Source organism: Anabas testudineus, chromosome 3, assembly GCF_900324465.2.
Source record: "Anabas testudineus chromosome 3, fAnaTes1.2, whole genome shotgun sequence".
Taxonomy (NCBI): Eukaryota; Metazoa; Chordata; class Actinopteri; order Anabantiformes; family Anabantidae; genus Anabas; species Anabas testudineus.
In genome coordinates, this window is record NC_046612.1 from 1934298 (window position 1) to 1948869 (window position 14572).

At 40.4% G+C, this 14572-nt stretch overlaps 1 protein-coding gene across 1 annotated transcript; it reads right to left on the minus strand.

Annotated features, from left to right (window-relative positions):
• Positions 1–1930: 1930 nt before the first annotated feature.
• LOC113173937 lies at positions 1931–7975 on the minus strand. Its single transcript, XM_026377532.1, has 13 exons — positions 7818–7975; positions 7310–7500; positions 6939–7103; positions 6318–6459; positions 5702–6200; positions 5465–5606; positions 5182–5328; positions 4962–5041; positions 4571–4758; positions 3680–4074; positions 3435–3531; positions 3120–3291; positions 1931–2749 (listed from the first exon to the last, which is right to left on the minus strand). Exons 1-13 carry the CDS (start codon positions 7947–7949, stop codon positions 2613–2615), a joined length of 2487 nt encoding a protein of 828 aa, XP_026233317.1. The 5' UTR covers positions 7950–7975; the 3' UTR covers positions 1931–2612.
• Between the last annotated feature and the right edge of the window lie 6597 nt (positions 7976–14572).

Genomic DNA, 14572 nt, shown 5'->3' on the forward strand with positions numbered 1-14572 from the left:
ATATAGACCTAAACCTTTGACTTATCCAGTGTCTGTCTGTTTCACCTTGATGTGACCGTAAGACCAGGAAATCTGATGAGTTTGCAAGTAATTTACTGAAAACTAACAGCACCTGAAAAGCAGGTTATGATGAACAACTATGATAACAATGTGTCTGTAGCATCATGCAGGCAGTAGTTTTCTTTTCTTCTCAAAAAGTGATGCAAGAAACTACTTTAGGTTACTACTTTAGATTTTTTTCCTGTGAGCTGGAGATTGTCTTAACCACTGTGAAATTCTTGCTCTTCGCAAATTTGTCAAAATCTTCTCAGATAAACTGAAAATATGAATAATATGAAATTGTGTTTATTCAAATGAATGAATGAATGACCAAGGCAAAATAGTGATAATAGGCATGACTATCTTAACAATCAGTAAATATATTTCTACTTCACCTGTTTTTGCTGAACATTGAAGACATTTGGGTTCGAGATCAGAGCTTCTCCTGATGTGTTTCTCTGTTCTTTGGCAGACAAAGTATTTTTGAACACATCTGAATATTTTCTGCTAATCTAGCCACAGGGGTTGCAAGCCAGTGACTTTTGTGCCGGTCCCAAGCCTGGCTAAATAGAGAGGGTTGCATCAGGAAGGGCATCCGGCGTAAAAATTGCCAAAATGACCATGCAAATCATAAATAAGACTTTCATACCGGATCAGTCGAGGCCCGTGTTAACAAGGACCGCACCGATGCTATTAACCTACAGGGTGCCGGTGGAAATTTGACAACTGTCGCTCTGGAAATAAGAGGCATGAAGGTCAGTCATAGTAAGACAGAATACATGTGTCTAAATGAGAGGGATCAAGGTAGAAGCGTTAGGTTACAGGGGGCTGAGGTGAAGAAGGTGCAGGAGTTTAAGTACTTGATCAGTCAACTTGGTCAGTCAACAGTTCAGTGTGATGGAGAGTGTGGAAAAGAGGTGAAGAGGCGAGTGCAGGCAGGTTGGAGCGGGTGGAGGAAAGTGTCAGGAGTGTTGTGTGACAGAAGAGTGTCAGCAAGACACAAAGGAAAGGTGTACAAGACAGTGGTGAGACCAGCTCTGCTCTATGGGTTAGAGACGGTAGCTGTGAGACAGAGACAAGAGGCTGAGATGGAGGTAGCAGAGATGAAGATGTTGAGGTTCTCCTTAGGAGTGACCAGGTTAGACAGAATAAGGAACGAGTACATCAGAGGGACGGCTCACGCTGCCTGTGTTAGCAACAAGTTAGAGAGGCCAGACTGAGATGGTTCGGACATGTTCAGAGGAGGGATAGTGAGTATATTGGTAGAAGGATGTTGGAGATGGAGCTGCCAGGCAGGAGGACAAGAGGACGACCAAGGAGGAGATATATGGATGTCTTAACAGAGGACATGAGGTTGGCTGGTGTTAGGGTAGAAGATGTTCATGTTAGATTTAGGTGGAGAAGGATGATTCGCTGTGGCGACCCCTGATGGGAAAAGCCGAAATACTGAATATTTTCTGCTGATATTTAAAGATCAGTGAGGTAATCTAATCCAACATTTTAAACAAATAACACCTTCTTTAGACACAAATAAATAAATATGTATATATCTGGTAAGAGTAATACCAAACAAACTGAGCCACCTCCACCCTCCTAGGAGCAATAGGAAAATAAAACCCTTAATTAATCCTGGCCTTGATTTAGAGGAAGTTAGGTTGAGTGCACAGTGAAGTTTTTAACCCTCCAAAGAAAGATGTTCAGCATAAAAATTGAATGTTGTGGAACTGGTTTATTAGCAGCAGCCAAACGCAAGTGAAGGGTATGTGGACGAGTAAAATCAGTGAAGTCAGAACAAAAGAAGAAAGAAGGATTCCATATCCTAATTACAGTCGTGGAAGGTTCGGGTTTCTCCTCTGTTAGCCAGGATATCCGTGAAAGAGAAGATACAAAATCAGGAGGAGGTTGGGACCTCTTTTATTATCATAGTCAGTTTGTACACAGTGCATTACATTACTACATTAACCTAGAACATTATTTTCAGGAAGTCATAGACAACCTTAGGGCATTAGTAATTGAATGCTAAACTATGGGGAAGTAAAAATAGTAATGACTGGAGGAATTTCCAAGTTAATTCCAAGATAATTACATTAAATTATTTAATTAAATTCTTTTTGCCCCACGTGGTAAAACATATGCATCTATCTAATGCACAAGGAACAAAAATGGTAAATTAAAAAACCCTGATATGTTGTTTCATTTTAAAGCTAAACAAATTTAATGTTCAGAATAATGACATTTGATTTTTACAATGACAGTAAAAATAAAAAAAGTAGGCTGCAATGGACAAACAAAACCTTTTCACTAAGGGCAGAGAATATTCAATAAAACTCAGCATCGCAAAAGCAAAATGTTCAACTTCATGTTAATTGATAAGTGTTAAAATACCTACAGGTGATTAGGAGAATTTAAAACAGGAACCCGTCTGGTGTCCTCCACAACCAGCAAATATCAAACAGCAAAGGAAAATATTTATGTCCACATCTATAGGTAGGATAGAGCTTTTTTAAACATACCTACAAGCTGTACTGGTCTTTTTAGACAAGATCTTCTAAGTGAAAGTAGCGTCTCTGTCTTCAGTCTGAGTCAGACATCGGCAGGGGTTGGTATTTAGCTTTGGACCTCTTCACTCGGTAGATCACCACTCCACAGACCAGGAGGCAGCCAACAATGAAGACGACATTCATGCCCAGATTAATGCTGAGGCCTGATGCTGAAATAAATATAATCACAGACAAATTCAGCAAAAAACACAAACAATATCAATCAATATATGAAGCTAAGTCTAATCCTCCTAATGAGTTGTTGGTTCTGAAATAACTAGTGTTGTGTATGTTAGTGTCATGTCTTAAACCTGCTAGTAAGTTGGAAAAATAACAACAACCAACAGAAACTCCTCTCTGTATAATATGTATAAGTGTATGACGCAGTAACCAACAACAACCTCCATATTTATCATAAAAATGCATCAAAACTTCAGTTTGAACAAAGAATGAAACTTGACAATGGTGATGATTTAACCATGATGACTTTCAGCTAGGTGTACTTAATAAAGTGGAGAATGTGTGCATATGTAAATGTACCTCGGCTGTCAGAGGGTTTGACCAGGTGCAGAGGTCCCTGGGAAATAGAGTGTCTGCTACTTTCTGCTGCTACTTCTCTTCTGCCACGATGGTGGGATGGGATGCATCCCTGAGAGCACCTGGTTCCAGGGACCCCACTCTCACACAGGAGGACTGAACAGGTGATGTACACCTGCAGAAACATGGAGGTAAAGTCAGACAGGAATCCTGGCTCATGTCAACAGGAACTAAATTCTGCAAAGACGTGTGGAGCAGTGATTGCAGCTATAAAACACACTGCTGCTCTTTAGGACGTTTGTTCTGAAGTAACTTTACCTCTGGCTGAGCACCAATGAATTCAAAAGCCTCCATTGCAAATCTGTATTGCAAGTTGGAGCCGGGATAAACCCTCACCGTCTTGTCCTTCACACACCTGTAAGGACACAGTTACAAGACTTTAAACTAGAAACAAAGGAATTTCCCATAATTTGAAACTAGTACAGAAAACCTGCATTTCAAATAGAAATACATAAAGAGGTACAACAAGAAGAATCTGATGTATTTCCATTGTGTACACCTACCCATGGTCAATGATGGTGTAGCTGATGGGAGAGTTGGGGTTGTCATAGGGAGTCGCCCTGCAGGACTCCACAAACAGCTCTACGTTGGGGATGGAAGTCGCAGCCTCGATCTGCATGAACATCATCTGTTTGAGATCCACCTCCACTGGGTACCTGCTGTCATTAATTTGCCTGAGGAACCTCTGGCTCTCGAAGAATTCAAACTGGAAGGTGAAAGTACCAAAGCCTTTGTCTGTGAAGGCGTATGGGTTCTTGTGCGTGAATCCCAGAGTCAGGTTGGTTTGTTTTGGATAAGCACATTCAAAGGCGATCTCCACATCATTGCTCCTGGAAACTATTAGATGTGGGTTAGCAGAGGTGATCCCATTCCTGAAGATGATGTTACTTTCATCCTCCTGAAAGGGAAGAGGGAATAAAAGATATACTTAAATAAAGTCGCAAGAAAAACTACGAACATGGACTTGGTGAAGAAATGTTATGTGATCTGAACCAAAGTCACAAACATCAACAAACACTATATTTCCAACGCCGTAAAACGAAAACGTGACACCTGTCAACAATCTGCACCATCTGGAACAACAGGTTTACAATTTGTCATTGAATCAATTTACATACACTGACACCTAGTGGACCTGACAGTGGATAATGAACAGATATTAGGCAAAAAGGCTCTTACAGAGACATGAAGGAAAAAGTGGTAACAGTATTTTAAGAACTTTGAGCCATCTTTGGCAGCAAGAACCTCAACTAAGAGAAACCAAAACCAACTTGAAGCACAGTGGAGGGAGGATCATGATTTGCAGCAATGTGACTTTTTCAGATGTTTTGTTTAATATCTGGTCAACACGGTAGCTGTGCAACATATACATACTAGTGTTTATTGTGCTGTACCTCTATGAGGGTTCCACACGAGTTCAGCGATATTTCAGCCACCAGGTGGGTGGAGTTGGAGCGTGCTGCCAGGTTGCAAGAAGGATCCGTGAAGCCAAACAGATGCAACCTGTTCTCATTGCGTCTGATGAGGTAGTCTTTCTCCACTTCTACCTTTATTGAGGTTTCGCTGCAGGTGACTTTGGCCTCTAAATAGAGGAAAACATTTATTTAATATTGATGATGTGGTCATGGTAGAATTTAAAGTTTGTGATACATCAAACACAGAAGCCTAAATTCATACTTTAGCTGCCGTATGAGCAGCATGATTAAAATATTTTTATTTACAACACTTAGTTAATGTAAATTTAGTGATGTGTAGGCATGAATTCACATTATTTAATGAACTAACCATGGTGTCCAACATTTACAATCACACAGCGAAGCTCTGAGTCAACAGGTTGGTTATAGTACCACCAGTAGTAGTAGTAGCTGAGATGTAAGACAGGAGAGAGTGGAGTTTAAATTGTATAAACACTTTCAGTGATCTGAAACCACATCTTACACTAATACAAATTTTCTTATTTACGTCAAAGTATATTTATTGAATTAGAAGAACGGTTCAAACTTACTAGTAGTAGGATGTTTCAGAAAAAAAGCAAATAGGAATGTTTAGATTCAGGTCGTCATCTGTTGGCGTCCATTTGAGGAGAAAATCTTCGTTGGAGAGTCTCTCTTTTAAAATGCCGCTTGGTCCAGTGACAATCAGGTCACGAATCCTACAAGAACAACAATGTCCTCACAACTTTCCAATGGGAAGATTTGATGATTTCTAAGTCATGACAGCAAAACAAGGCCCAACAGGAGGTTTAAAATGAGAGTTTATACTATAGTTTTAGCATAGATTTTTCTTACGTGGTGTACTGTGCTGATGTTCTGACTTTGATTGTCAGGGTGCGGTTGACATATGCAGGAAGATTGGCTCCATTATATGGAGTTGGTGACAAGAAGATGGGAATGTAATCTCCTTCAATGCATGAAGGGACATCTGCATCCACTGGAAATTAAGAGAAAAAGACTTTGATATGAATTAATTACTAATAATAATGTTGGTATTTAAATCAGTGGTCAAAGAAAAATTGATGAACGTACCATAAACAGAAAACTGCAGCGGAATTTTGCTTAAAGCAGGAATTGATGCTTGGTACGGTGTGATGGGCACTACGGGTGTGAAAGCTGTGGTTCTTGGTGGTGCTGTGGTGGTGGTGGTTGTTTCTTCCTCTGCAATTGCTGTTCCTCCATCTGTGGTGGTTGTTGGTGTTTCTGCTGTGGTGGTGGTTGTTTCTTCCTCTGCAATTGTTGTTCCTCCCTCTGTGGTGGTTGTTGGTGTTTCTGCTGTCGTTGTTTCTTCTTCTGTGGTGGTTGTTGTCAATGTGTCAAAAATACTACGTTTATGCCTTCCCGGTGATAAGGGTTCCTTAGTTGTGTAGGATCCATCAGTGTAGGACACTGTGATGTGACGGTGTGGAAAGTCCTCCACCATCAGCTCAATGGGAAAGTAATTGTAGTAATAGTAGTAATAGTAGTAATAGTTGTAATTGTTGTAATAGTTGTAATTGTAGTCCGGCTGATACGTTACAGAGCAGGAGTTCTGAAAAGAAAAGATACTTCTGTCAGACAATACTCAATTGATGGGACATTCACTGTTCTTAGGCGATTTTTACGGGTGCAATATTTTGGTGAGCTTGTAAAACCCTAAATCTCTCACCTCATCTACAGAGAACTCGGGGGGCAGTCCACACAGCCCACACTCATATGTGCTTGAATCTGTTGGAACTCTGCATCTGACCCGGTCACCATCGGGGTCAAACACTGTCAGGTTTATTGATCGTGGGCAGTTCCTGGGAATTCTGTAACACATGAATTAAGTAAATCAAGAAACATTTGTACTTAAAAAACATTTGATATAGCTTTGAAAACTGAACATGTTTGGATCTGGTGTTTTCTGCATTTATGAAGATTTATATTAGTTCAGTTCAGTTTCCTTATGGTTACAGCACAATTAATTAGCTATTTGTTTACATCCAACGTCATTCTTCAGTGTTTTTAATAAATATATCAATATGTTCATGGAAGAGAAAAATGTGTTATAAGACAAAATAGCTGAATAAATATTCCCCCACAATATTTAAGATGTCATTCAGTTATTCAGTTGTGATAGTTGAGGCCAGAGCTTGGAGAATAAATTACATCAATGAAGATTCTCAAAAGAATTATATAATATGAACATGTTTGTCTGACAGAGTAACTGTTCTTTTATTGATCATATTTAAATCAGTGTATTACAGACTTCAGTACAATGAAAATAGAATTGAATGGTGGTTGTTACCTGATAACAGGGAGCGCAGTGGTGACAGGAGGGTTGTTAGGTTGATGAGTATCAGAGCGGATTCCCATGTCCACATGTGCCATCATTTCTAAAGGAGCCTGGTAGCTTCTGACATTATACATCCAGTATCCAAATCCATAATTATAATCGTAGTAAGTGGGATATCTGTTGGAAGAAACATCTGAGTAATAATATAATTTAGCAATATTTTCATCTTCATGTATAAATGTTATAGTATCAAATAGTAAATGTGTCCACAGTTAACCTGATCATCAACAATGGCCATGATGGAAAAAAAAAAAAAATCTGTGAATTCAGTGAATCAAGTTGCAATGCAGATACTATATGTCTATACATGTTCAGTAGCTCACCTAATAGCAAAGGGTCGGTTGCTGTTGACTTTTCTTACAGTCTTCATCTCGTTTTGGCACCAGTAGTCGTAATAGTAGTTGGTGGAGACGATTGAGCTGGTACCTTCAGTCTGGGTTCCACAGTCACCATAGTAACAGGTGTAGCTGTTCTGGTAGCAGGAGGGTGAAGCTTGTCTGTCGCGAAACTCCACCTACGATGAATTCAGTCTGATTATACATTAAAGGCATCAACCACAAACAGTCATTTCAGTTTATTAACACTGAAGGACGGATTGTATCTGTTAAACACAATATTAGCTGTGTAATCGTGAGGTCAAAGCTGAAATTTAATCTATACACATATACAGCATATCCATATCATATTTTAATGTGTACTAGTAAACATACAGTAAGTTTCTCTGCAGAACAAAATCTCGCATTTCTTGGACTAACCAATGGAACAAAGATGCAGAACAGTGGCTGTCAGTGGATCACACAGGATGTGACAGAACGGTACCCCCACACATACCTCAAAGGTCCCATCTGGCTGCCGTCCTTTTGGAGTGAAGGCCACCGAGCCTCCATAGTATCTGTAGTACCATGCAGATGCAGCCGAGACCATAAGCAGCAGATTCAGCAGCAACAGCGTGAGAGAAGCCATCCTGCTGAATGCTCTGACCTCAGCATGAGCAGTGGTGCTTAAATATTCAGCCACAAGGAAATAGAAGAAATTATTTTAATGGGATGTGTGATTTACTGAAAGCATGAAGCATTAAGTAGAACAGGTTTTACTGGTTGGGACACAACAGTCGTTGAATAGCCAGCTTAAGAAAATGAATTGTGTAATAGAAAGAAAAAAATAGCTCATGTTTGTTGCATTTGGCTCAGGCAAGAAAAACACTTTGGTTAGGGTTGGGGAAAGGTCATGGTTTTGTTTAAAGGTAAATAAATATGTTGTATCTGAAGATATAGCTGCAAAGGAACCACCACCAACTAGATATAGTTGGATTCACACCCAACACTGACTCTGAATCCAGACTCCTGAGGAAGGGCTGGACCTCTCTTCATTTATAAAGCTGCCCAGAGAGGCACCATGTAGGCTCTTAGCCCTTAGTTCTTCCTGGAGAACCAGAAGGTTATCTTGATGTGACTGAGAGTCACCAGGAAGGGGCTGACTGTGCCTTTGCACCAAACAGCATATCTGGTCTTTGTGACTGCTGAGAAGGGCACCACCTGTGGACTGCAGATCACTAATGCAGAACTTTGATTCTTTAGTGGAAGCTGGCTGAGATATCTGGGGGTGGTTGCAAGGAATGGCATGTCTGAACTAGAATTGTGAGTTGTTATTGGATGTCTATATGCCAACAAACACCATGACAGGTGGTCCATGAGGGTACCTGGTAGATTAAATGTTGTGCTGGAGAGATTTTAATGATATTTGTGGTCCTGGCCCTGGTTTAGTGTCACATTCCACACGGTGACAAGAGAACGTGCAGGAGAGCAGTGATAGACAAAAAGTTCCCCACATGCATCCGAGAAACTGTTTGGCTAAATGCCAACAATGTGTCAAAGCAAAGAAAGCCAAATAATTTTCTTTTGTCATCTTCAAACAATCTCAAAGTCTTGCTCAATACAACAAACACAAAGCTGCAGCCAAGTACAGTCTGCAGCTTTCGTGCTAAGCTAGGTTAACGTAGTAAACAAGTGTAAAATGGTGAATAAGACGGTGCTGAAAACTAGAGCTTTAAGTGTTTGGCTGAGTAACCCTGTCAAAATATCCCTAAGTAAAAGAAAATCTGATGCACTCTGCCTGGAAGCCTTTCACTACAAACACCTACAGCAGAACACTGAGATTTTGTCACTGACAGCAGGTTATGATGAACAACTATGATAACAATGTTCAGCATGTTCAGCAGCTTTGTTAGTTGTTTTTTCAGTCCCGTAAAATGATGCAGGACAACATTTCAAATTATTCCTGTAAGCTCACGTGTGAGTACAGGTGGAACAGCTTTTGCCTGGCCTATTTTATATATATGTATAAACATGAATTCAATAAAACAATCTTGACATAAAAGGTAGAGTGGTTCACGAGACTTATTTATTTCAAACAAGCCTATGCTAACAAATCATGTGGATACCTGTAATGACAGGTGTCCTCAGCTCCACCTCCGAAACTCTCAACACTCATCTAAAAAATCACTGTTAATACTGCAAAACTCTGTGACATCATGTGTTGTACTGGGTTAAGAAAATGCCTTTTAAATCTAGGTAGGAAAGTCAAAATCCAGTATGTAAAGTAATTAAAATAAGCTCCTCTTCAATTTTCCAATTGCAGCTGGTGAAAAGAAATTATTTAATTTGCTTTTCTATTAATCTAAATTCTACATTATGTTCAAAATAAGTCATTAGTTGTGGTGATGGTCATGTATTTGCATTTAACGACTGTCACATCACAGTTTGCCTGACTTTATATTAAGAATACATCAGCAACACTAACAAAATATTTGCTCCTCCTCTTTTGGGAACTGTCCACTTGATGATGCCTCAGGTAAACACCTACTGTAGCCCCCCCCGGCCTGAGATGGTGTGAGGAGTGTACGAGTAGAATATTAAAACATACGTAGTAGTGTGTTGATTAGTGTGGAGGAATAAAAAAAGACAGATCAGAGTCGCTCAAAATGATAGTTTAGCATGTTTGTGCTGTCACACACACACACACACACACGTATCCAAACCATCTGGGGGATCAGCTACGACTCCACAGTTAGATGTACACCAGGAGCAAAATGTGGTGCTAGATGGGACCAGAGTTTTACCAGAGTTTAAAGAAGTTATCACGGAAGGAGAGGGGTGATGATCACAAACTAAACAATCAAAATAAAACTACAATCATAAATCGAAAAGTGTCCAATGATGTTGAGCTGAAGGTGTTGTCACCAACATAATAACCTACCTGTGACATAATCAGCCTAACACACCTGTCTCTTTTTGAAGACGGTTTTAAGAAGCTCTACTCTCATGCGTATTTATGTTAAAGTCTTTTAAAATGTGTCAGTGTTTCTGTTGTTCGCACTAGATGTTTCCAACCTTTCAGGCTGCACTAACAACATGTCACAAAACAATATGCATCCATCATTCGCACAGGTCAAAGGAGTGCTGGAGCCCATCCCAGGTGTCATTAGGCAAAAGCAGGATCCACCCTGGGCCGGTCAACGAGCTGTCACATGGCCGAGACACACATTCACGAAATGAAGTGACAAAAGTGTGTATTGAGAATATACTCAGACCATCACAGCTTCTCTGTCTGGCAGGAGCCGACATGTAGCTCTAGGATCTTTGTAGACCACCGTTCCATATACCAGGAGGCAGCAAACAATGAAGCAGTAAGCAGAAATATTAGCAAACTGTTATTTCGATAAATTCAGTACTCTTTATGATTGATGAAAGAGAAACTAACCCACTGTAAAGTCGGGGTACTAACTAACTGAAGGCCGACCCCGTTACTGATTCCACAGTAAAGCAGATTGGGAAATGATCTCCCAGGTCATCGGCGACAGGCGTTCGCCTATTGGCAAACTCAATATGCGTGGTCCAAGATCATAAGAGAGCATAAGAACTTAAGGAGAATAAAGCAAGGAAAACCAGCTCTCACTGATGTCTTGGTTGGTTCTTACCTTGCGTGTGTCACGAGCTGGAGGAAGGACTCCATTGCCAGAGATACACAGGACAGGACTGAGTAGTCAATCTTTATTAACAACAACAACAACAGAATAACCATAAATCAATGAATACAACAGTCACTAGATGGGAGGAGATGACGTAGGGTGGGTATGGTGGTCTGGGTGAAAACCGGAAGCGATTGCTGACCGGAAGTGACGTCACGACCAAGATGGCCAACCTGACCGACGGAGACCACATGGACAAAATGGAGGACAATGGAGATGGTGAATGGTGGTGACTGACAACCGGTGGAGAGAGTCCAGGAGTGTAACAGAGTGTGTAAACAGAATGTGACAGAAACCAATGTCCAATGTGGGAAAACAGTGTCAGGTGAAGAACAAGGCAGTCCAAACAATAAATCCAAAGGCTAAACTCGGAGGTCAAGGGGAATCCAGATCATACACAGTTAGGCAGTTTAGAGATAAATCCGGCAGGCAAAATCCACAACAGAACAGACAATCCAGGTCGAAAACACTAGGAGGTCCAAACAGTCTGAGCAGGGAAGAGAACAACGAGGGAGAAAACAGATCAGAGGGGAAACACTCAATGAACCAAAGGGGTAGACGGGAAGCAGGGTCAGGTCAGGCTGGTCCAGTGAGGGGGAATCCAGGGTAGACGGGGTAGAAGGGGTACAGGTCCGGGAAAGGGAATCAGGCAGGTCCAGGTACAGGTCTGGTACTGTGAGCAGGGGGAATGACAGGGAATAAACAGAACTCACAGCACCAGGTGTTCAGGCAAGACACAGGGTCCAGATCAGACAGAGTCCAAAAAATCCAAAACAAGTCAGTCCAAGAGAAACGCTGGATAGTGTCCAGGTGTAGAGAACAGACTATCAGGGGAGACAGGTGAGCAGGCTGGTATTTATAGAGTGGGGGAGACCAGGTGTAGTCAATTAGGTGAGTGTAGGCAATCAGACTGGGAGGAGGAAACAGGAAGTTATCAAAATAGGAGCACGGGGGAAATACAGGCAGCAACGAGGCTGGAATCATGACAGCATGTGTGACTCTTCTTTGTTGACCTCTACTTGGATGCGTACTCTATTTTATAAACATGGTGAAGTAGTCTCCCCCCTCACACGAGAGAACAGGTGGGTCTACCAGAGTTAAAAACAAAGTGATTTAAATACCTGAGTAAAGAATATAACCTACAGTGGAGACTTAGAGGAACCTGCCTCTGTGCAGCTTGGATCATATCAATGTTTGAACTGTGGTTGTATCTCTGCAACCACTGACTTTAGCACAAAGGTTTTTCGACTGTTGAAAAAATCTTAATTATTTGTAAGAAAACTCAGAGTTGTTTAAGGTTTATTTAGATTGATGATGAACGTAACCAGACTTACCCAGTAAATAGAACAAGTTACTGGAAGAGTTGCTCTGGTTGCAGTTTTGACTGCAGTGGGCGGCTGCCAGAAGCAGCTGTAGGTGCTGTTAAAAAGAGACACAGTGGTGGGTGTTGAGGTGATGAAGGTTTGCCTCTTCCTGGAATGAAGCCCTGGAGAATTGGGATCCATCCGTGTGGGTCAGAGTGATGTGTCCCTGAGGGAAATCATACAGTGCATCAGGACTTTTAGTTCTCTACTAACCTGGTCTAAGTAGAATCGAGGTCTAGGTAGAATAGAGTCTAGGTTGGCTGCATGTGCTCCACTCTACTCGATGATATTTCTATATCAGCTTGTATCACATCATATTATATCAGTTTGTATGTCCGTGGGCAGTTCTGAGGAATTCTTAAACAAAATAATTAACATAGTAATAAGTGAGTAACGCTGTTTAAACAGGCTCGTCTGGATAGCTAGACATAAAAATCTGCTTTCCTGTAAAGCAGGAACTTGCTGGTTGTGATAATATGTTACATATAGATTCATAGTGACAAACGAAGCAGTGCTGTAGTCAGTTGTGTTATTTTAAAAAAAGGTTGATCACTGGGGATGTTACGTGTACTGACGGTCTCACTTTCACACCATTCACTGTTGGATTGTGGTGCATTCATGCTCCTGTCGATTACACCTCTTTGACTTGTGATGCTGTAGCCACAGTTGCCGTCGTAACAATACCAGTAGTGGGAGTTATAACACCCATCAAAGGTTGTGTAGTTAGAGGTGGCTGAAATTAAGGACATTTTTGGAAACTACATTTGTGAATGATGTGATCCTTTGGTCAAAAACAACAAATTTAGCTCAAGATTATATCTCGGATAGAACTTAAGAACCAAAGCAATCCAGATTAATTCACATCTGTTCAACATCTGCTGTCAACGCTACAAGCCCCATAAGTGAAGTGATGTCTTTACTATTTCAGCAACAAAAAAATGTATTAAACCCTTTGTAATTAACAATTATGAATAAAAATAAAAATAACCTTGCATATTTGAATGTATTGTAGGTACCTTTTTTGAAGAATGACTTGATGAAGTTTTGACTCTAATCATCGTCAGTCCAGTTTTAGACGTACATGGAAAAATTAATACAATGATTAAGTGGCAACACACCAAAACCAAGGGTCAGCTGCTGTGCCACTGTTGTTCTCAGTTACATAAAGTCATATGATAGATCATGATCAAATTCTTTCCGTAACTTGTAGGTTGTCATAAAGTCTAGTCTTTTGTTGTGTTTTTTTTGCTTGATGAAGGTGAGGCAGCTGTGGTCTGATGTCAATTTAGAAAGAAGGGAACAGCAGCAAGAAAAAGTATGTGACCCTTTTGGAATTTAATGGTTTAAAATGTAATCTGATCTTAATCTAAGTCAAGAGTCTTAACAAATATAATGTGTCTTAAGTATTGACACAAAAAGACTTGCATAAGTTAGGAAAATTAGTTTGGAGGTGTGGAATAGAGCTACTTGGACTGACCGCAAGAGCACAAGAAACAACCCAGAAAGACAGACAAAGATTTGAAGGCATCATTGGGACTGGCTAACATCTGTGTTCATGAGTCTACAGTAGGTAAAACATTGAACCAGCAGAGTGTCTATGGTTCTAAAAAGAATGTTGCAGCACACCTGAAGTTTTCCAAAGAGCACATTGACACTCCACAGCAGCATTGGTAAAATGTTTTATGGACTGATGAAACTATATTGAACTATTTGGAAAGAACACACAGAACTACATCTGGTGTAAAAAGGTCACTGTATATCATCACAATCATGAAGTTCCAAAAGGTTCACATACTTTTTCTTGCAACTGAGGAAATGTAAGTATGAATAACAAAAACATTAAAAGATAGAAGCAGTAAAATTTAAAAGTAAACAAACAGCTCATCAGCTAATTTACAGGAGGTGATGAGCTCAGTTCTCCTGCTTCTTACTGGACATCTGGCAGCATCTTCTGAATAAATGTCCAACTGTCTTTTTTGGAAAACAAAACAAAAGACTATTTTCACTCTACTGGAGATGAATAAATTAGTTACTCTAAAGCTTACGTGTGCATGAGACCGCTCGCTTTGGCTATTTAACCTGATATAAAGCAGATGTTTTAAGAGCCCAGTGTCGCTTCCCAAGTTCGGATCTGATCTCAATAGATCTCACCAACGTTTGAGAAATATTTGGCACCTCGTAACTTTTTACTTAAT